At 35.7% G+C, this 24,371-nt stretch overlaps 1 protein-coding gene across 3 annotated transcripts in view; it reads left to right on the forward strand.

Annotated features, from left to right (window-relative positions):
- LOC124375215 (segmentation protein cap'n'collar) overlaps nucleotides 1–24,371 on the forward strand; it is a 230,454-nt gene that overhangs the window by 72,085 nt on the left and 133,998 nt on the right. The window contains exon 1 of one of the 3 annotated variants that reach the window (XM_046833336.1): nucleotides 3,844–4,020. The exons of the other annotated variants lie outside the window; for them this stretch is intronic. Within the exon in view, the coding sequence (XP_046689292.1) occupies nucleotides 4,003–4,020 (18 nt within the window). The 5' untranslated portion in view covers nucleotides 3,844–4,002. Of the gene's footprint in view, nucleotides 1–3,843; nucleotides 4,021–24,371 lie in introns of those variants that run through there. 3 annotated transcript variants of the gene reach the window in all.

Genomic DNA, 24,371 nt, shown 5'->3' on the forward strand with positions numbered 1-24,371 from the left:
CGACTTTGATTCTTTTTGTAAACATCGCTAATTAGTTCTGGTATCTCTTGAGGTCCACTTATTGACCTCTGCTGTAGCTAGTGTTTCGGGTAATCAACGACTTTGTTTGTTTTTGTAAACATCGCTAATAACTTCCGGTATCTCTTGAGGTCCACTTATTGACCAGTGCTGTAGCTAGTGTTTCGGGTAATCAACGACTTTGTTTGTTTTTGTAAACATCGCTAATAACTTCCGGTATCTCTTGAGGTCCACTTATTGACCAGTGCTGTAGCTAGTGTTTCGGGTAGTCAACGACTTTGATTCTTTTTGTAAACATCGCTAATTAGTTCTGGTATCTCTTGAGGTCCACTTATTGACCTCTGCTGTAGCTAGTGTTTCGGGTAATCAACGACTTTGTTTGTTTTTGTAAACATCGCTAATAACTTCCGGTATCTCTTGAGGTCCACTTATTGACCAGTGCTGTAGCTAGTGTTTCGGGTAGTCAACGACTTTGATTCTTTTTGTAAACATCGCTAATTAGTTCTGGTATCTCTTGAGGTTCCACTTATTGACCTGTGCTGTAGCTAGTGTTTCGGGTAATCAAACGACTTTGTTTGTTTTTGTAAACATCGCTAATAACTTCCGGTATCTCTTGAGGTCCACTTATTGACCAGTGCTGTAGCTAGTGTTTCGGGTAATCAACGACTTTGTTTGTTTTTTTAAACATCGCTAATAACTTCCGGTATCTCTTGAGGTCCACTTATTGACCAGTGCTGTAGCTAGTAGCCTATTTCGGGTAGTCAACGACTTTGATTCTTTTTGTAAACATCGCTAATTAGTTCTGGTATCTCTTGAGGTCCACTTATTGACCAGTGCTGTAGCTAGTGTTTCGGGTAATCAACGACTTTGTTTGTTTTTGTAAACATCGCTAATAACTTCCGGTATCTCTTGAGGTCCACTTATTGACCAGTGCTGTAGCTAGTGTTTCGGGTAATCAACGACTTTGTTTGTTTTTTTAAACATCGCTAATAACTTCCGGTATCTCTTGAGGTCCACTTATTGACCAGTGCTGTAGCTAGTAGCCTATTTCGGGTAGTCAACGACTTTGATTCTTTTTGTAAACATCGCTAATTAGTTCTGGTATCTCTTGAGGTCCACTTATTGACCTGTGCTGTAGCTAGTGTTTCGGGTAATCAACGACTTTGTTTGTTTTTGTAAACATCGCTAATAACTTCCGGTATCTCTTGAGGTCCACTTATTGACCAGTGCTGTAGCTAGTGTTTCGGGTAGTCAACGACTTTGATTCTTTTTGTAAACATCGCTAATTAGTTCTGGTATCTCTTGAGGTCCACTTATTGACCTCTGCTGTAGCTAGTGTTTCGGGTAATCAACGACTTTGTTTGTTTTTGTAAACATCGCTAATAACTTCCGGTATCTCTTGAGGTCCACTTATTGACCAGTGCTGTAGCTAGTGTTTCGGGTAGTCAACGACTTTGATTCTTTTTGTAAACATCGCTAATTAGTTCTGGTATCTCTTGAGGTCCACTTATTGACCTGTGCTGTAGCTAGTGTTTCGGGTAATCAACGACTTTGTTTGTTTTTGTAAACATCGCTAATAACTTCCGGTATCTCTTGAGGTCCACTTATTGACCAGTGCTGTAGCTAGTGTTTCGGGTAATCAACGACTTTGTTTGTTTTTTTAAACATCGCTAATAACTTCCGGTATCTCTTGAGGTCCACTTATTGACCAGTGCTGTAGCTAGTAGCCTATTTCGGGTAGTCAACGACTTTGATTCTTTTTGTAAACATCGCTAATTAGTTCTGGTATCTCTTGAGGTCCACTTATTGACCTGTGCTGTAGCTAGTGTTTCGGGTAATCAACGACTTTGTTTGTTTTTGTAAACATCGCTAATAACTTCCGGTATCTCTTGAGGTCCACTTATTGACCAGTGCTGTAGCTAGTATTTCGGGTAGTCAACGACTTTTTTTATTTTTGTAAACATCGCTAATTAGTTCTGGTATCTCTTTAGGTCCTCTTATTGACCAGTGCTGTAGCTAGTGTTTCGGGTAATCAACGACTTTGTTTGTTTTTGTAAACATCGCTAATTAGTTCTGGTATCTCTTGAGGTCCACTTATTGACCAGTGCTGTAGCTAGTAGCCTATTTCGGGTAGTCAACGACTTTGTTTGTTTTTTAAACATCGCTAATTAGTTGTGATACCTCTTAAGGCCCACTTAATACCACCACTACCAGTGATGTAGCTAGTATTTAGGGTAGTTAATATTTTTTTCTTTTTGTAAACATCGCTAATTATTACTCGTATCACTTAAAGGTCCACTTATTACCAGAACTGAGCTAGTATTTCGAGTAGTCAACGATTTTGTTTGTTTTTGTAAACATCGCTAATAACTTCCGGTATCTCTTGAGGTCCTCTTATTGACCAGTGCTGTAGCTAGTGTTTCGGATAGTCAACGACACTTAAAGGTCCACTTATTACCAGAGCTGAGCTAGTATTTTGGGTAGTCAACGATTTTGTTTGCTTTTGTAAACATCGCTAATAACTTCCCGTATCTTTTGAGGTACACTTATGACCAGTGCTGTATGTAGTATTTAGGGTACCAGTCAAGGTTTGTGTTTGGTTTTGTAAATATCGCTAATTAGTTCTGGTATCTCTTGAGGCCTAGGTAATACCATCACTACCAGTGCTGCAGGTAGTATTTCGGGTAGTCAACAATTTTGTTTGTTTTTGTAAACATCGCTAATTAGTTCCCATATCTCTTGAGGCCCAGTTTGTTATGGCCAGTGCTGTACCTAGTATTTCGTTTAATCAAGGATTGCAGACTTCAATCCTTAACCGTATGCTATGCTCTAGGCCTACCCAATATTATGTTTGTTGAGTATATAGGATTCTTGTTTCCCATCAAGATCGCTATCGTGAGGTCCACTTTTGACCAGAGCTAGGACTTCGGGTGGTTCAGAAATTTATACCTGTACAAGTTGCATATGAATATTTTCTTCCTAATTTGGGATCTTAATTTGGTTCCAAGAATCGTATTCTAATGAAATACATGTATAAAATATGTAAAATATGAATGCGCAAATGTCCAGAAGTATTCGTATCGGTAATTGTGGCAGTTTTTGTTTCTGTGTCCCTATTTCTGTTTTAAATTATGTTTTTTTGTTTGCTATCAAACTGCTCTATCACTGTCAGCCTATCGGGAAAATAAATGTATGAGTCTAAATTTAGACGTTTGTCATGTGTTGTAAAGATTTAATTGGCAAAAAAGAAATAAAAAATTAGTTCATTTCTCTCCATCATCCAGTGAAGTAATTTAAATTAATTTTAATAAATCTAGGAGTATCTAACCTTAATTAAACCATTGCACTAGTTTAACTATTTATCCAAAGTCTAATGAGTCTTCAAGTTATTATGCTTTTCAATTTAAGAAGAAGGATAATTTTAAAACAGTTATAAGTTCAAGAATATTGATATGATCTGCATGTTTGTTGACATAAATTGTATTACTTAAGCCACATATCCAAAAATAAATCGCTGAAGAAATATGGAAATGTAAAATTGGTTGTTGATTAAAGTAAATGTTATGGATTTTAGAACGAAATGTAAAAAAGAGTAGCCTATTGGAAGAAAGTACAAGAATTTGGGTCTATTGGATCCGAATTTTGATGTTTTCTCTTATTTGAATCGACTGTTAGAAAATTGTTTGGTAGTATATACCAAGTTTTATTTTTGAAGTCGCACCCCTCCGCTGTTAACTACAGCACTGCTGATCGTCGCGTCTTGTTGACGAGAAGCCCGCTGCCCCGCGCCGCCGGTGATAAGCCAAGGTCACGCCACGCGAGTTGATAAGCCAGTTAGGCGCCTCTCTCGTGCCAGGCAGCAGCTTAGCGCTTAGCGCAGTTGTCTGTACGATTGTGATATTGTGACGGTGTTGTGTTCACAGTTATTGTGTGTTATTGTGTACTGTCTACCGCGTGTCCAGTGCACGGCACTATCAGGATACCATGGCCGATGTGCAGTTGGTGAGTGCTATCTGCTCTATGTCTGGCGATTACGTAACCGATTACGTACCAAGTGGCCACGACTCATCTGCTATAGTTGCCCTGCTCAAGTGTTTATTTGGGAAAAACAACAGTTCACATTCCACACCACGTGTTGCCCCATACTCGGGTACTAATTATAAACTGGAGTGCTGTAAGATCGGGTCACACGACTTTCTCTTTGTCAATGTTCGACATGTGCCATATAATAGTAACATAACCTCAGTATCGTATATGTTATATCCGGAGATATACATTGAATAGATTGCCAGTATTTTTTGTAACGAAATACTGTCAATGGTCATATATTTGCCATTGGCTTGTAACGTAAATGGTAATTGTCCTTAATAATATTGTACAGTACTTAGACATCATCCTTCGAGAGTGATAATGTTCAAACAAACAACGTATATTTACATTTTCTTAAAATGGCTTCAATAAAAATAATTTACTTATATTTGAAAGTCGGTGTGATGAAATCCTCCAGCCTTCAAAAGTAATCAGATGTAGTGGCCTTATTTACATTATTTCTTAATGTTAGCTATTATTATTTACACCCATATTTGTACCATTTCATCTGACATTTATTCGATTGGAACTGTACGTATTGATGACATAACTTTTTAATCTTTAAGCAGAACCTAACCCAATTAAGTGAGTACTGGGAGCTTAGCATGTGCTTGAAACAGAGTGAAAGAACATAATGCTGTCCAAAACGGTTTGGTTTAACAGAAATCAAACAATATTTGTATTTCGTTGTCGAGGGAAAGTGCGGATGTAAGGATTTAAACTGTGTTTATGATTTTCGGTGTTGGCCAACATTCTATTTTTCTTGGTAACCAATATATGTGGTATGTTGCATCATTGATTTTATCTAAGACACCTGAAGGCAAAGATTCGACATACCACCTAAACCTTTTTTATCTACACAAGGGATGGATTACCAAGTGTTTTATCTGAATCCAAAGAAATTAATATTAATTAGTCAAACTTATTCCCAAGCGTAATTAATTATCCAGACAATTTGTTCTCATTGGAACGAGCTGTTGATCTGTACTTCAGGCTTCGCTTCGAGAATACAGTGTCTCTAGAATTTTAAAAATAATCGCCGAAGTTGGAAGGAAAACGAATTGGATTTGTGTGCAAGTCAACAATGTGATAAGATTTTGTCGTTTTGTGATAGAGTATGGAAGAGTTGTACGAGAAGTTAAATGTAGCAATTTTTGAAAATAGCATTCTTTGTAAACGTCCAAGGTAAATAAATGACTTGTTTGGTTTCTAATGTTAGTTTGGTGGAAAATTTTAGAGGACAACAAGTCTTGTAAAACTGTGTGTGAGAGCTAGTGATCATCGGTGGTTATTGAAATATTGTTCCATTCCTTAAACGCACCTCAGGAGTTCCCATTTGAAAACGAACGTTTCTGTGTAAAGTGGTCGAGTTCTCAAATTTCCTGGTCGGTTCCCACACGTCGGAGCTGTCTATTGTTTACGGCACTGTGTGGTCAACTCCTACGTGACAGGTACCGTTCTGTGACGATTAATTACTGTCACACAGACACAGTGTCGCCCTCGCCAGACAGTTCCGCGCCACTCTTCAACCCTTCCGGGTTCCTTAGCGGCCGGTCAACATGCTGCCCCCGCTTCGCAAACTTTGGTGAGTGACCTTGGAACTGTGTGTTTTAGATAACTATAGTGTTCTCTCTCGATTGTAGCTAACGTGACGAGTCTCGTGTACGAGTACAATAAACACTTATTGTATAACACACCAGATGATATGAAACAAATCATAGATCGTTGTAGTCCTGTTTTTGCAAGCTAGTCGATGTTATCTGCGCTGCGGATAGGAGTGGCGTGGTACTTGTTGCAGATAACTATAGTGTTCTCTCTCGATTGTAGCTAACGTGACGAGTCTCGTGTACGAGTACAATAAACACTTATTGTATAACACACCAGATGATATGAAACAAATCATAGATCGTTGTAGTCCTGTTTTTGGAAGCCAGTCGATGTTATCTGCGCTGCGGATAGGAGTGGTGTGGTACTTGTTGCAGATAACTATAGTGTTCTCTCTCGATTGTAGCTAACGTGACGAGTCTCGTGTACGAGTACAATAAACACTTATTGTATAACACACCAGATGATATGAAACAAATCATAGATCGTTGTAGTCCTGTTTTTGGAAGCTAGTCGATGTTATCTGCGCTGCGGATAGGAGTGGCGTGGTACTTGTTGCAGATAACTATAGTGTTCTCTCTCGATTGTAGCTAACGTGACGAGTCTCGTGTACGAGTACAATAAACACTTATTGTATAACACACCAGATGATATGAAACAAATCATAGATCGTTGTAGTCCTGTTTTTGGAAGCTAGTCGATGTTATCTGCGCTGCGGATAGGAGTGGCGTGGTACTTGTTGCAGATAACTATAGTGTTCTCTCTCGATTGTAGCTAACGTGACGAGTCTCGTGTACGAGTACAATAAACACTTATTGTATAACACACCAGATGATATGAAACAAATCATAGATCGTTGTAGTCCTGTTTTTGCAAGCTAGTCGATGTTATCTGCGCTGCGGATAGGAGTGGCGTGGTACTTGTTGCAGATAACTATAGTGTTCTCTCTCGATTGTAGCTAACGTGACGAGTCTCGTGTACGAGTACAATAAACACTTATTGTATAACACACCAGATGATATGAAACAAATCATAGATCGTTGTAGTCCTGTTTTTGGAAGCTAGTCGATGTTATCTGCGCTGCGGATAGGAGTGGCGTGGTACTTGTTGCAGATAACTATAGTGTTCTCTCTCGATTGTAGCTAACGTGACGAGTCTCGTGTACGAGTACAATAAACACTTATTGTATAACACACCAGATGATATGAAACAAATCATAGATCGTTGTAGTCCTGTTTTTGCAAGCTAGTCGATGTTATCTGCGCTGCGGATAGGAGTGGCGTGGTACTTGTTGCAGATAACTATAGTGTTCTCTCTCGATTGTAGCTAACGTGACGAGTCTCGTGTACGAGTACAATAAACACTTATTGTATAACACACCAGATGATATGAAACAAATCATAGATCGTTGTAGTCCTGTTTTTGCAAGCTAGTCGATGTTATCTGCGCTGCGGATAGGAGTGGCGTGGTACTTGTTGCAGATAACACTGTCGAGATAATGATGAGCCCTGTGCTTAAAAATACAAAAGAAATGTGATAATTTGCGCGCATGATAACACAATTCTTCGAATTGCCATTTTTGTTATAGAACTATTTAAAGCAAAATGTACTGAAAGGTCGTTTTAATCAAGTAATTGGCAAATTGTTGGGTAGATTTATACAAATGTTTAGAAGTGAGAATCATCTTGAGGTCAGCCAGTGTAAATGAAACTATTGACGTTTGGGCGATAAACATCCAGCGAGCACTACGTGTATACACTCATCGGACATATCATAGTATTATAATGGTAACTATTATTGATATATTCCATGTACTCGTACTTTCATTATTTTTACTATGGCCACATGTAGTTCGTCTATTAGAAAAACTTTTATCCTCCGTAGCAAAATGAAGAATTTTTTACCGATATTAGTTAAATCCGCACAGATTGTTATTGTTTTAACTCCACCTGTATAGTACAGAAGATATAAAGAGTATAACGCTAAATACACAGACTGGTGTAGCTCTGAGTGAATTGTGCGTCATTGCCCGTGTACACAGACAGCAGCTGTGCCGCAGCACTGTGACCTCGACCGCACAGTTTACGATGATTGAACTATTATTAGGCCGACAATCCAGCTGATGCTGCGTCGCATCTCGCCTGATAACGCTCACATAATCTGTGCGGTTCGAGACAATGTTGTGTTTGCTTGTCCACTGTTCCATGTTGCTTGTATTGTCAGAATTATGTAAGGCAGTACAAATAGAAGTTGCCTACAACTAAGTTGTGACGCCATCATATAAGTTTGAGGTTGGAAATTCACATCCTTACCTGGAATATTTTAAGAACTTATATTGACGTGCTATTATTAACTAGTCTTGACAAGAGTAAAATAAGCTGAATTACATAAATTAACTGAGTTTTAATGTAATTATCATGATAAGTCTAATAAATTCTTTACTCTAGCTTCTTTCAAGAACAGTCGTATATCACTTAACGTAAGATAAAACAGAGATTAATTAATGTGTTGTAAGTGTTCATTGAGGTTTCATTATCTCACCTACAAATCGCTTGGAATATCTGCAATTATACAACTTTCGGGACAAACAAGTCGCCAGATATCTAAGTTTTGTCCCCACCCATTGCAATACTGATTCGTGGTACTGTATCTCAATTTCTTGCAACAATATAAACCATTATTTCTCATTGTTTATTCTCTCTGCTATGAAGTGATTCAAACAGAAGAGACCTTTATTTTAGGATGGTAGGCTAGTTAGTGTTCTCCTTTAAAAAAATGGACAGTTTTATTACTCAAAATCATAAGTAAAATTTTTGAACGTCTAGTTCAAAGCGGATTTCAGATAGTTTAGGAACTCAATCCGGATATGTCTAGAAAAATGCAGTTTATATGCCACAATGGACTTTCTGCAGAACACTGATCCTATCCTTGATACTATGAACCGTGTAGATGACCTTTCTCTCACCTTTGACACCGCGTTGGTCTAACATGATTTTCTCTTAGTTACACATGAGTTTTACGGTGTCATAGTGGTTGTTCCCCTAGGGTTTCGCTCATATCTTGTTTGCCCTTCGACATGTGTGTAGAGAGTTTTAGAGTGATATTAAAATAATTTTTTTATTTTTCCTTTTATAGCACAATAAGAATTAATTCTTGAACCCTTGATATTAACGCTCGGATCGTCCAATTATGCGAAAGAAAGTTACATCATTACTACAAAAGTAGCTCTTAAAAGTGATTTTTCTACATTTAAAATGTTTAGAATTTGGTTCACCAAAGTATGCTAAACTCAAAGTAGAAAATACTAGGTTGTACGACTTTCGTCCTCAGTAGAGGTGATCAGAAACTAAAGAAAATTGTGGAGTATGTGTCGAGTGATTGATCACACTACCATTGATTGATCACCTTTGCTCAATATTGGGTTACGGTATTGTAATTTTTCTTTGGATTTGTTCTTGTTGGTGAGAACAAAGAAACTATTAAGTTGACCTACTGGGAATGTTTTGTTTTTTAATCAAGCTTAGGGTTTCGTTCTTATCAACGACCTCAGATTTATGCATTGGCTATTTAGGCTAGAGATGAGGTCTGTCAGGTCAGATATAAGAGTAGAATTGTAAGTTTGTCGTAGGCATCACGCTCTATTAACGCCATTACAGTTCACATCAAGTTTTTCTGGTTCACATTGATTACAAAATTGAATTCTTGAAGTTACCTGGATACTTAAGGCGGGCACGTCTGACTTATTTCAAAAATTTAATTGTGTAAGTGTAAGCAATGTTATGAACCTGAAAACTTGCTCGTTAGTTGTGAAACCAGACGTAAAAGAACCAATCTTTTATTTAATTACAAATTTTTAAAAATAAATAAATATGAAGAATAAGATTTATTCAAAAGCATGTTATGCCGAATCTACAATTAAGCAAATGCATAGGAATATAATTTAAGTATTCATCTGTATGATGTAGTAGGTCTAGTACAATATATTTACTTTTATGGATTTTGATGTATGAGAAAAATATTATATCCTCGTGACAAAGATATTTTGAACATAATTTGGAAAGAAATGTGGATAAGAGATAAGGATACTATTATTATTGTAAATTTTCAAACGAGAACATTTTCAATTGAACAACCTGGTCCATTAACCCGCCAGTTCGAGCTTGAAATTGCGCAACTAGAATCGCTCTTAATTCGTCTCGTCATATTGTAAGTTTGACGTCGGAAACTGCTGAGAAAACGCAGTTCACGACAGTCTACGCGTCCAAACGAGCAGGCCCTGCGCCAACCGCGATAAATGAACAAACCCTGCTCAATTAAATCTAATGTTAACAATTATACCCTATAAATAGTGGTTAACAACATTACAAGCCCAAGACAATGACTCTCAGAGCTCCATAACGAGACCAATGCTTAATGATTTGAAACCCCCACCTCCCCTCCTTCAGTCAAGAATAAAAGTTAAGTTGGTAATTAAAAAAGAACTTTTTTCATATAACTCTTAAAGGTCATAAAAAAAAACAGTGCACTTTTTAAATTTTGTAAAGGTTTTGTTCTAATCAAATCACAATTTTCCCAGTTATTAATTAATTTTCAAATTTGCAGCTTGGTTTGAAGCGCTAAAAACTGGCAACTTTTTCGTTCTCACCGACATACAAAATAGAAGTTATCGTTTGTAAATAATTAACTTTGTATGTCTGAACGAAGAAATAAACAAGCTAAACTTTAATAAGCTCCCGTTAGGCCTATTGTAACTCTACCAGTTGGTTAGTTTGTGGTAAACGTTCAAACTCGGGTATGTATACGGTTTGATTGTAGAATACAACCATCATACGATGAGTGCAACGCGAGTGAATTCTATTGACTGGTCCTAGTTACTGTACTTGTTCAGAGCAACATATTTGCTGCGGTATTATTTAAATAAAAATGTCCAAGTATTAGTGGACTACTAAAATCTCTTACGCATGACCAACGATAACTGATGGATCTTACGACAACATGACCTCACTACTCAAAATTGTGTCATTGATAACAACAACAATGCTCGAGAACGTGACAAAAGGCATGCGTACCTTACATTGAATAAAATGGTTGTGAACAATATCAATCATAATTGAGCTATTAGTATTAGTATCTGAATTAACTAAAGCAAAGAAAATATTTACTAATCACAAGATAAACATTGGCATCGTTTTAACATAGTTTTAAAACAAAAGGTTAAAATTTAGTAGCGCAATGCTATTTTTCATAATTTTACAGAAAATAAGGTAGGCTACCTAAAATGCACTAACCATTGTAAGTAAAGTTATTTCTTTAATACAGTCACAGTTAAGTAATACATTGCTTAACAATATACTATTATATTATATGCGAATCTAATTATTTTCTTGATAAGTCAGAAATGTGTTTTAACGTAAAAATTCAGAATTAAAATTGGTTTGCTTAAGTAAGAACCTTTCTATTTTTTACTCTTTATTATTGTATTATATACTGTCGCCTTTAATTATCCGTAGTTGTAAAGTATGGCTAAACCAGTAATAATAAGCAATAATTATTATTTAATTATTTGCTTCTCATTTTTTTCATCCAAACTTTTGATACACTCCTAATTTTTGCTTTTAGCTTCTTCGTACTTCAATAGCTTCAATAATAGATCTGAATTCTTTCAGATATATGCTGTTTAATTGGATATAATAGTTATATTATCCTTGTATCATAAAACAATCAGATTGATGTTTAAAGAAAGTTAGTAGTGTAATATAAAACATTTACTAGGGATTTTTAATGTATCTTTTTCCCCAGTTTTGTCTAAATAACTATCAAAAGTTTCCTTTAACTGTTATCTGTAATAGAAAGAAGTACATATGACAACCTTACGGAAGAGGGCAATGCAGACGCCTGGAGCACTCGTCCATACACGCTCGATATTTAAACTATAACCATAATATGATTTTAATCGCCATTAACTTCAGTTAAACTATAATGTAGTACTGGGATATATGATAGCTTAATCAACACGCGTTTTGCGACTGGATGTCTCCTACCCCGCCCTCGACTGTGGGGATACAAAGTTCCCAATAAATAATACAAATAAATATAATTTTAATGTTTGGATCGGTTAAGAGAATCACTGGCTCGGTGAGTTTGGACAAGTACCGGTTATGAGTAGTCAGCTGGTTTATACCAGCCTTGTGTTCGTGGGAGAAATCTCATCCGTACATATACAAAAACAGGTCTATCTTCCTAGTAACTTTAAAATTCAGTTTCCAATAATCACGGGAAGATTTGAATTGTGGTTAAAAAATGGTTCTCTCTGTGCGAAATTGTGATTTATTGATAGGAAGATTTCATTGAAATCAAATACGTTTAGCAATAAATCGTACGTTACTATTTCGTAACATAAGCTTAGTGTTGCAGTTCCTAGGCTGTATATATATATGGACTTAACATTCGCTAAATTATTGTTTTCCAATTGAATAATTGTGCTACAAATTTACCTAAATTCAAAATTATATTATATTATGTTATAATTGTTAAATTAACAACTAATCAAAACTTGTTTACATGTAAAAATTGTATTTACATTTAGAATGTGTATTATCAGATGTTTATTATCAGGTGTTTCTTCTTTTGTTTGTTTATTTTATTCTGTGTATATCTTAAAAGTGTACTTGAAAAAGTTGTTAATTACAACGAAATATTGTACGAAAAAATTGTAGTTTTCTTTTGAAACTGCTCTAAGAGACTATATATATATATATATATATATATATATATATATATATATATATATATATATATATATATATATGTATATATATATATATATATATATATTTAGATATCATGGATTCTTGTAGGTGACGTATCAGAAAACACAAGTTGAAGATCGCATTTAGCTCTGATGTGTTATGTTCTTAGTCTAGTTTTTTTAACTTAATATGTTTCTTTAACCAATGTTTATGAAACGTTTAAATCCGTAACATATGAGTCACCAATAATTTCGTGATCATTGTGGAATTTAAAATGTATTATACTACTTTTTTTTAATTTTTATTTTATTAAACATAAAAAATACTCCAATCTAAGGGCCAGTGTATTGTGCTACGTCTAAAATATTGTTATACTGTCAATATCATGCCGTAACATATTGTGGACAATCATAACTTTTACTATTTATCGTTATATATAAAGGGTTTCTATTTTTCTCTTTTCGAAAGTACATGTTGAGAAATTTAATTTGCCGGTATATTAAGGTAAAGAACCCCAACCTTTGTTTAAGATTTTGCACCTTCGTAGTTTATTTTTATTTTTTTTAAGTCTCCTGTTGTTGGACGACGAATTGTTATTCATCCTTTTCCACAATTTATTTTCTACATACATAAATAATTATGCCTGTCTGTATTGATTAGAACACGATCTTACCTAACAAGTACATTTATACTAAAATATATGGTTAGTTCGATGCAATTTTCCTTTATCTCAATTTTATATTATGATCGAATAATTTGGTGCATTTCAATTCTAACATTAGGAATCAACATTGAAATATGTATTTGAAAATATCAGTCACAATTAAATATCCAAGCCATTCGTTTAGATTTATTCTATCGCTGGTACAGAAAATTATATACCTTATGAATAATAATAATAATAATCCATAATAAACAGTTATTTTTTCTATTATCGGTATTTTTACTATTACAACATAAGATAATGAAATTTGTGACAGTGCTGTGGTTATTTTGTATATTTCAAGTATAAATTATTCTAAGTACAGAAACAAAGACTTCGCTGTTTGAGTCCACTCGGGATCAGTGTTGGTTACTGTTTACCACCGACTGTTGAGTTACAACTTGAACACAATAATTATAAGTGACTAAATCGAACATTGGTTATGTTTTATTTGTTTTTTTTTTTTTTGAAACTTTTGAGTTACATCTCCTGAAGACACTTTTTCCTAAGTGAAGAAAATTATAAAAACTATAATTCCAAGGATTGCAGGCATTTGGAGAAGTATCTAGTAATCGGGCTAAAAAGACTCTTTTGAGATTCAGTGTCTCCTCTCGATAATGAGTGCGGATGTGCTGTTCAGTGACATGGTTGGTGTATGGTATCTAATCACTCTGAACCTCGGCTATATTTTACGGCGTACGACTTGAGCGACTTGATTTGAGCGAGTTCACCGTCATATATTGGTTAGTTTTTAATTTTTTTGTGCGCTTGACCTTGCATGTTAACGTTTTCGTCGCCTGAATTAGAAAGAGAATATATTCGATCGTCTAAATGTAGTTAGGCCGGTGTGGAGAAATCCTATGTCTAAAGTTGAAGTCCTTAGCTTTTCAGAGAACACACTTCTTGTAATAAACAATGGCATTTTACTGTTGTTGATTGAAATCCCAATAAAACAAACCCAGACAAAGGAAAGCTTTTACACGTAACATGAAATAAGTAGTGTAACTGACTTTGATAGATGAATAACAACAAGCGTCTACTATAACTGCCTTTAAATTTATCGTAAAAGTTAGATAGTAACTTTGTCTTCGATATCTGCAGTATTACAGTACTAACCAAGCATTCTTAATATTTGCTAATATGTGTATATGTGTATGTGTGTATTGTTTATAAAATACATTTTTATAAACATTTTAATTTTCTTGTCTAGATATTTTCTTATTCTTTGCTCAATAACGATTGCAGAAAAGGTTGAAATAAGAAGTGTTTTACTATCAAGCTTATTCGCTTACAAGACTATAAAGTAAACCAATTAAAAATAATTACTAATTTAACTATACATATAGTTGTGCTGTAATAAACAATGTTTACTTAGGCTCTTTCAATTAATAATATTTGGTTTGTGTAATGCAACTTTAGAGACCAAGATGAAACGTTTCGCAATTTTAGAGACCAATGGGACCCGGAGGGATTTTTGAAATAAGAACAGGCTTATATGTTAACCAGGGACACTAAGAATATCCATGTAAAATTTCAGTCAATTGATCCAGTAGTTTTTACGTGATTGAGTAAAACACACACACAGACAGACGCCGTTGAATTTTGGTATAACAGTATAGATTTACAAAAATTAGCACAACGCTGTTACAAATTGCTTATCTTAGATAGCCTAGTAATTGGAAAAGTACTGCTAACATAAAACACCATTACGGGTTTAGATGAAATGGATAAGGTATAGGCCTTCGACGATGACTTCACTTCTATGATATCGACAATTTCCTGTACCAACGATAAGATAAACCTAAACCTATGTGGCTTACGGATATTTCATTGTCACTAATACTGGTATTAAAAAATATAGATATTTCAGTGTTGATTTCTAATTGTGTAATTAAGTGGCACATAATTATTCAATCACAATAATTGTTAGGTAAGATTGCAGCCTAATTAATAAAGCTAGGTTCTAGATGCAGTAAATACGTGTTAAAAGGGTGTAAGAGAAAAATAAAGTTATACAATACATTATTTATAACTGGCGTCTAACATCTTTATAGAAGCTTGAGCAGATTTGATTTTTTATACACCTATTATTTTAAAATTTTTCAGTCTTATGTCTTAAGGGTTTTGGATGTGATCAAGATAGTTTCCAATACTCGAAATGTGGTGTTTTAATTGTGTAATATGTCAAATGTCCGAAACTTATTATCCTTTCAAATCGTCCATTGCCTTTAACAATAACTAGCCTCTAAAATAAATTAATAAAATTAAAGTAATGTGCAGAATGAATAGTAATAAAAAACTCCAGTCCTGTCTACAAGTAAACAATCCCTACACCTAGCGTGTTCCTGCCTAGCGTAGCGGTAATTGTATCTGGCCTACGTCAGCATATGTACGAACAGGGAAGTGATAACATTAATCGTGAATCTATTTATTTTAAAATTTAGAATTATTACTCATTCTGCTGTCGTTGGTAATCGGAATAGTCTAAAAACTACACATTTACAGACAGCTGCACCGTTATATTATACCCTAGGAATTTACCTGAAGCTACTTTACGTAGTCCACACTATCCAAACGCATATTTTACACCTACCCTTTATTTATGGGTATACAATGGAATTTTCTGTAGAGTTCTTTCAGTGTTCTTTACCCAGAATCATTGTTGGCATTACAGGATCCCGGTTGATAAATAACATATATTGTTAGGTTTGTGCTATTTTTAGGTTTTTAGATTGTTCATATTAAATATTGCTTGTAGCTATTTGGTACTCAATAAGTTCAAATTTCATGCGGACTGGATGATGAGTCTGAATTCGATTAATAATTTGACATTGTTCACGTATAGCTAAAACATTACAGGTCCAAAATCAGTTGTTATGGCACGCCGTATTTTGTTTTGAAGGCTTTATATAGGTTCTTGTGGTCGTCTAAATATTCCAATTTTTGGAGGGTATTTAGACTTGGAATCAAAATGAATTCTGAAATCAAACACTTCAATTTTTTTCCATATGTAACTAAACATATGAAAATTTAAATTTAAATATTATTTTAAAGAAAACTACAGTCCACCTACTTTTAGAAATTCTCCCAACAAACTCCATTACATATTAAATTTTAAAATTAAAATTAAATATACTTTCTCGATCAAAAAACTATATTACAAAACCACCAGAAGTATTCGTTTTGAGTTCATCAAACAGTAACTACAACTTACCCTATGAACTTTGTCGTTGTCATTTAACTGTTCTGATATAGGCTATCTCATTGGGGACTGCTTTTCCAGACGATACAAATTTTGGTTTTTATTAAAAGACTTGATATATAATTGCTTTAAAAACTATAATATGTTACAATAATAACCATACAGTGCGTTAAATCTGTGAAATCACTACTGAGAAATCATTCAAACTTCATTGCTGCATACGTATTACTGTGGCGTAATAGGCTACTTAGGTTTTGTTGGTTTTTAACATTATATGCGAATGTATTATAGAGAGAAAAAGATGTGATAGAATCGGGGTGTACTCTTGTGGGTGTCAACGGTATCCAGAGGATTCCGTTGGTACGTTTTCACTACTAGAGCGATCATTTTGCGATTTTATTTTGTCGTCATTTGGCTGATGGTTATGATGTGTGGAAAGATGTTTCATATTGTCTTATCTTGATATGAGCGACGCGTGAAGTGGTGTACTCCTACATTATTTAAAAGTACGACAAAAATAATTTCTAAGTCAAAGTCTGTATTTTAAATTAGTGTACGTTTTCAATACGTATGTCTGTGGTTGTGTTCATACATGAATAATAATTCCACGGTTGACTGTATATTCGTATATTACGTTTTAAAGGTAAAATTCCGAGGGAGCGAAGGTAAACCGGGGTAGAACATTATTTTAAGGTAACCCCATTGATACGTGATACAGAGCTGTTAGCATTCACTACTGCATTTACAAATTTTTAGTAGTTGTAGGTATATATTTTGATAATCTTTCTCAATAAAGGTACAATATTACGAAAGAAATCAATGACTTTAATACGTGACATTGAATTATCAGATACCCTTTTGCCAAACCCGTTGTAATTTTATTTGTTTCATACAGGTATCAGGTATATGTTTCATCATGCTTGGTGTTTACAGTGATATGCCCACGTTTGTATTTCCTACCATTTCCGCGTGAGGGCTGATCCCCGAAGAACGTTCAACGTATATAGACGTTATCAAACTCTTTCCTTGTTAGGCTATTACACTTGAGATGCGAGTTGTAGACTACTCTCTACGAAATCTGGTACTCAGAAATATGCAGCGTAGCGGAGTGCACTCACCATGGATGTGTAGCCCCGCCCCTCCTGCACCTCTCCCCTCCCCCCTCGCTGTACCGCGGCCTGTGATTGGGCCAGCGCGGCACGGCGGTTACATTGTTGCCGCACCGTGCCGAGCCGCTAGTCTCACAACCTTCACACCTTCTACCTGCATGCGCTCTGTCTGAACTTGACATTGATGTCATCAGCACATTCACTCTCGTAGAACTGATAACCAAAAGATTCGGTGGTGCCGGCGAGTAACTCACTCCTGTCTCATATTGGGACAGATCAGGCCTTGGTACACAAGTAAACAGGTCGTGTGGGTCGATAGGGTAATTATATTTTTATTTGGAAGTGTAACACATTAAAACAGTGACAAGAGCAGATTACATGCAAGAAGTGCCAAGAGCCGATCTTATCACTTGATCACTGATGCATGCGAGAAATTACGACCACTCTTATCTTCATCGCGTTTATCAATTATTAGCAATGAACTTCTTTTTACTTGGATTGTACCTTAAGCTAGAGAAATACATTTTATTTGCATAGTGAGCGGAACATGGACCTCGACTAACTCTATGTCAGTTGTTGCCTTACATATGTAAACGTGTATATACATATATACATATCTTAATAGAAACAGGTTTTATGAAAGGTTTTTTCATTGGTTGAAAAAACGTACAAGTATATCAAAGTGACCAATTAAAATATAAATTGTACGTATAAGATGGACTTTGTGGCAAACAATGTCCTTCTTGTGTTGGTAAATCGTCTCTCTTATGTTTATTTTTTAAGATTTATTTCTTTGACAAAATATACAGTGAGCGTTTTATATGTTCAGGTACATTTATGTTACATAATCTCTACCAGGATTCTTTTTATGATCTGTTTAATCTCTTATCATTCAAAAAAATTCATCTTCTTCAGTCTTTATAAAGCAGTAAGTCATGGGTTCATCATCGTAAAATCTTATTAGAATAAAATAGTTATAAAGATGCATACGTAGTCCGTAAATAAATAAATAAATAAATATATAGCACAGTCATACAACTATAAGTAAGAGAGCATATCGCTCAGGGGTCATAATCTCTATATGGCGACCATTACTTCCACTTGCGCCATACTGCTTCCATGGGATGTTCATGTTACTTCCTTTTGAAATTAGATTCCAATCCTCTTTGGGAGATTAACCATGCCAGCCCGTACTACTTAACACGATCCGCTGGTGTAAACCTTTATGAAAACCAACCCCCCACACCATTATGACAAGCAAATGATTGTGTTGTAGCCAGGAATCAGAGCGACCTTGGCAAAAAGCGTAGCTCTCTGATCAGAAAACTAAATGGATTCAAAACAAATAAAATGTGAAAGTCCGTACATTGAAGATGATTTGACTCCTACTCCTCTGTTTCTTGTGTTGAGTCACAAGGAGTCGCGGAAAAATCATTATCTAAGTTTAGTCCCTTTGTCATTAACATAGGTGTAGTTGTAAATTTTGTTTGGATGCCAAATCACGTAGGAATATCGGTAACGAGGTGGCAGATAAATGAATGAAAGATTCACTTCACCTCCAGCCTTTCTCTACACGGATGATGGAATCATACTGAAATTAAAGCTAAGTGGAGTTTCGACTGGTGGGCAGTCGACAATAACAGGTAAAAAATGGTCAAGCTAAGGTCAATCAAAGACAGTGTTATACCATGGGACACGACGTCGCGTTGGAGCCATCGCGACGAGGTGGTGTTGTGTCGCCTTCGACTAGGACACACGCTGCTGACTCACTGCTACCTCATGAGCCGAGACTGCAGCAGATCTGCGCCCCATGTGACACTGCTGTCACAGAGCGCAACGTAAATCTGCCAGCTTCGTTGACAAATATCCTATCTGACGATGAATATGTTATACGTAGGCTTCTATTTTTCCAAAGATACCTCGCTAGCAAATTTTATATAAATTATATTCTTGTGAATTATTAAGTTAATAACAAAATATATATTCACAAAATTACTATTTAGTTTGTGTTGTTATCAGTATTGATTGTTATTTTTATCAAGTTAGCCCCTTGACAGCCATTTTGATAAAGAAGATATCAAATTATGCTGTAAATACATTTAAATCGTACAAAAATTTTTTTTTAACAAACTGTTATTTAGTTTGTTCTTTTATCATTATTGATTGTTATTTTATCGAGTTGGCTCCTTGACAGGAATTTCGATAAAAAATATATCCAAATATGCAGTAAATAAATTTATCTCATAACAAAAATGACATTTTTAATAAACTGCTGTTTAGTTAGTGTTGTTATCATTATTGATTGTTATTTTTATTAAGTTGGTCCCTTGACAGCCATTTCAATACAAAATATATTAAATTATCATTGTAAAAAATGACATTTTTAATAAACTGCTGTTTAGTAAGTGTGGTAATCATTATTGATTGTTATTTTGATCAAGTTGGTTCCTTGGCAACCATTTCGATAAGATTATCAAATTATTCTGTGAATGCAATTACAAACTGGTGTTTGTTTGCATTGTTCTTATTTACAATATTGCTAGTTTCATCGAGTTAGCTCCTTTATAGCCATTTCGGTGAAAAAGATATCAAATTATGCAATAAATAAATATTAATCGTGACTCGACATTTTATTTGCCGGTCGTGTGTTTTATATGATTATACGTTTGTTTAGCAATTTGAGACTGCGTAAATAAGAGGAAGTGTTAGCTTTGACCAAGGGCGTTGATAAAGACAGTGGTGTTTCGAATAAACATAATAAGATCGTAAAATTATATGAGGCTTGATTGTTTTTATGGGGGTTACAATAAGAATAAAAACTTTTAACGACAATTTATTTATATTATGGACTAATATTTGTATATCAAACATAGTAGCTACTTTCAAATGGGATATGCAAATTCCGTAGTGTACGGTACAACGCTGTAGTAGAGAAACAAGAAAAGCAACCCTACATTTGTATATAAGTATAAGTCTTCGATTTGCCCCACGTAATGCGTGTTTAGTTTTCAGTTATATTCCACAAAAAGCTGTTGGCAACAATCGGTTTGGAAGAGTGTATATATGCTGGGCTCTTGGGTCCTTGCCCTGGCGACCTCTACAAACTATTAGGTTCCGTGATGACGAGAAAATTCAGATGGTAGAACAGAAGACGTTTTTATTGGGCTCAATATTACACATTCAAATACTTTACTGCGACATCTGTCATTATTGTATAACGAACAACTCATGTACCACAATCTAATCAGTATAGGATACAGTGACAGCCGCAGTGACCTCTACAAACTATTAGCTTCTGTGATGACGAGAACATTCAGATGGCAGAACAGAAGACGTTTTTATTGGGCTCAATATTACACATTCAAATACTTTACTGCGACATCTGTCCTTATTGTATAACGAACAACTCATGTACCACAATCTAATCAGTATGGGATACAGTGACAGCCGCAGTGACCTCTACAAACTATTAGCTTCTGCGATGACGAGAACATTCAGGTGGTAGAACAGAAGACGTTTTTATTGGGCTCAATATTACACATTCAAATACTTTACTGTGAGATCTGTCATTATTGTATAACGAACAACTCATGTACCACAATCTAATCAGTATAGGATACAGTGACAGCCGCAGTGTCGCACACATGACGTCATGTGCGACCACCATGAGTAATGTGTACAGAGAAACACACTGTGTTGTTCTGTAGAAATTTTGGACAACGCGTGTCGGCTAGCCTCGCTCTGTACACGTGATTATTGCTCGTAGTGGGCTATGAAGTTGTTCTAATGCAGGCCTAAATAAACTAGATGTAATTCCAAGAATACTGTTAACTGCTAGTCCATGTGTGCATGCGTTGAGGGAATTCAACATTTAATTCCACCGGTTCATCATATTAATGATATTTTCATATTACGGACTCAGATAATACTTTTCTGGGAATCAGTGACATCTAGGATCACGATGAACACATCATACTCGTATATTACTCAGATAGACGGTATCATAGCGGAAACTGCTCTTCTTTCTTTATATACAGCAAAACTGAAGTAAAAAAGAGTAAGACAAAACAATATAGGAAACGAGACTGTCTTGGCTTGAGTACATGTACACTAGGTGCTGTGTATGTTCTGTTAGAAGGGTGCATGCTTTGTTCTTACAAAAAACATCAGAGATGAAAGAGAGATGAAGGACTGTAGTGTACTCGTATGTACGGTAAATGGTTGGCAGGCAGACGACATGGGTATTCCAACATGCCTACAATTCGGCTGCAGGATTTTCCAATCACGCTCCAGTAGGCCTTCAAGGCCGGACTTATTTGCACTTGAAAGACGGATCTAAGGCAATTTCGACTACAACTATTGCATTCGCATGCGGTGTTGGACAACCCCAGGTCGTGTTGTGGGTGCGGCGTTCCGATCACGGGCCCATATCACGGGTTGCCATTTTAATGGCCATTGTCGACTAATTGATCCAAGGGCCCGCCTCTCGCCGCTCTGCGCCGCCATTCCCGGGGATCCACTTGTTTAGTGTGGGAACCGAGGAAGAAGCGGCGGCGACTTTGAGAGACCGGGCGGCCCGCCTATCTTTCATCTGTCGACGTTTTTATACACTCCGAAATGATGGAGGTTCTCTTGATTGCCGCATTTGGGTAAAGTAGGGGATTCGATTATACGGAACTTGTTCTTTCATTAGTGGGAAAATGGTGGAGTGTTTAGGTGCAGCTTTTAGTGCCTGAAATTGAACGAGACGTCGTAGTCTTGTCTCGCCAAGTCTCTTTTAACACGTTTTTTTAGTCTAAGTTGTTGGTTAAATATTTTAGTGAATGTTCTATCCAAAACTGACAGTTCTGCTCCTTGTTTTTGACAAAACAACATACTGTAGAGTTTTGAACGTAAACCATTTGTAAAGCGTTAAAACAAATAAATACTGCATGTCAACTTTTGCTTAACTTAAAGCAGTAGTTAAGTTATAACATCTTCTTTATTCTACTGAACTGGATGTATCTGTTTCTCACCTGTGATTAAAGTGATTCATTATTAAAATTGCCACAACTCCACTTCCTGCTTCAGACCTGTGTTTATTTCCCAACACCAAGTGTACCTACGGTGTTACTTTTAGGTTAAGTGCTTTATCGTTTAGTATTGGATTGTGTTCTTTATGTCTTTGAAATAAATATCTTACCTGGTGTAATGTTTATTATTGTGTTATGTTAAAGCAACACAATCCGTCACTCAATCACCCGCATTGTTAAGATGACTAGTACGCGCGCTCCTAGACCATTCACTCCCGAACTTATACCGTGACATACTACTTTAATAATTGATCACGTAAAAAAGTTTTATTTCAATCATAACCTCATTATTGTCACAAAAGTGTACATATACGCGAGACATGCAATTAATATTTAACCCTTGGCTGCAATAGGCTACGGTACATAATAACATGTACAGTTTTACTTTTTCAAAGACTATTTATTGATGCTCGGTAGCGCAGTGGATTAACTTTAGAGTTCAAAAGTTTCAAGTTCACTATTAAAGACGTGTCGTATTTAGTTTTAGCAAGGTATATCGGTATTGTTGTAAAACTATGTATAAACGTATTTGTGTATTGCTTTGGTAGTGAGATTATGCGGAGAAATGTGAAGAAAGTGAATATGAAGGTGCGGGTCCCAATAATCTCTTAGCTCAATATCCTGACAGTTATCTATATACTGGACCTCACTACATGGTGCACCGGCTACACTCGTGATTACACAACCTGCACGCCACGCTGGATATGCATGATGACAAGGACACGTAGACCGCATGTCAGTGTCGATTCTTCCGCAAGCTTTCTCCCTCCGCCATCGCCAACACGACACGCCTCACTTACTTCCGATAACTGGGCCCCGCGGACGTTTACTTTCTTTACCATCTTGTAAACCATATCCCATTATCCACGGTCCACGTCACGCACTTCTTGCGGTGCGGCTTCCATGTTCACGTTACATTTATAAGTTGGCAATTTTTCCGTCCCGAGGACACTAGTTGATTGTAGGATAATTCATTTTAATCGTTTGAGAAAAGTTGTTTGGTCAGTTCCTTCTGTAAAATAGTACACATTGTCTTGATAGGTTTAGCTTCTTCACACTAGTATTCGCTTTTGTGTTATTTTTAGATTACGCATTTCCTTGCTTTCTCTTCTACATATCTTGTCCTAGATGGTACTAAACCGTATATCCACTAAATGGCTTTTGTGTACTTTACCACTGGAAAAAATGAAAGTAAGGAAATCCACCAAACCCAAAATGGCGATTAGATTTTATAAACGTAACCCACAAACATTAGAGTAAATTTGGTAAATATTTACAATAATTGTGTTGAGACAATTAAAAAACTATAGGTTTTTGATCCCTTAAAGTTCATGGTAGGCTACTGTTTTTATCTCAATGTGATAAATTAATGCCTTATAACTCTTTAATCACTCATTTATCATTATAAAATGTTATTAATAAAACTTTTTAAATTTCTAACATTAATGGATCAAGAAGTTGAGTTTGTTTTCTACTCTTATTGATTGTATAGTACACTTACTTACTGCTACTTCTTCTATGGTGGTATCAACCAATATGGCATGGATTAAAGAATAATACATATACAGGAAAGTCCGTATTATAAAATCGCTTACCAAATTCGATCTCGCGCTCTCTCTTTGTAGTACTCCCCTAGCTCGGCGGAAAAGTGACGGCCTCGTCTCCGTCAATATTGTACCACATGGCACCAATTCATCAATATAGTCTAACATTTTGTAATAAATGGTAGCGCACTCGCCCGGCAAGTGAGAGGATGTCCGGGTTCGAGTCCCGGCGGACGAAGTATTGTTTGTGATTCAATGTTTATTGAAATTATACATATAG

The sequence above is a fragment of the Homalodisca vitripennis genome, chromosome 1 (assembly GCF_021130785.1).
Source record: "Homalodisca vitripennis isolate AUS2020 chromosome 1, UT_GWSS_2.1, whole genome shotgun sequence".
Classification (NCBI taxonomy): Eukaryota; Metazoa; Arthropoda; class Insecta; order Hemiptera; family Cicadellidae; genus Homalodisca; species Homalodisca vitripennis.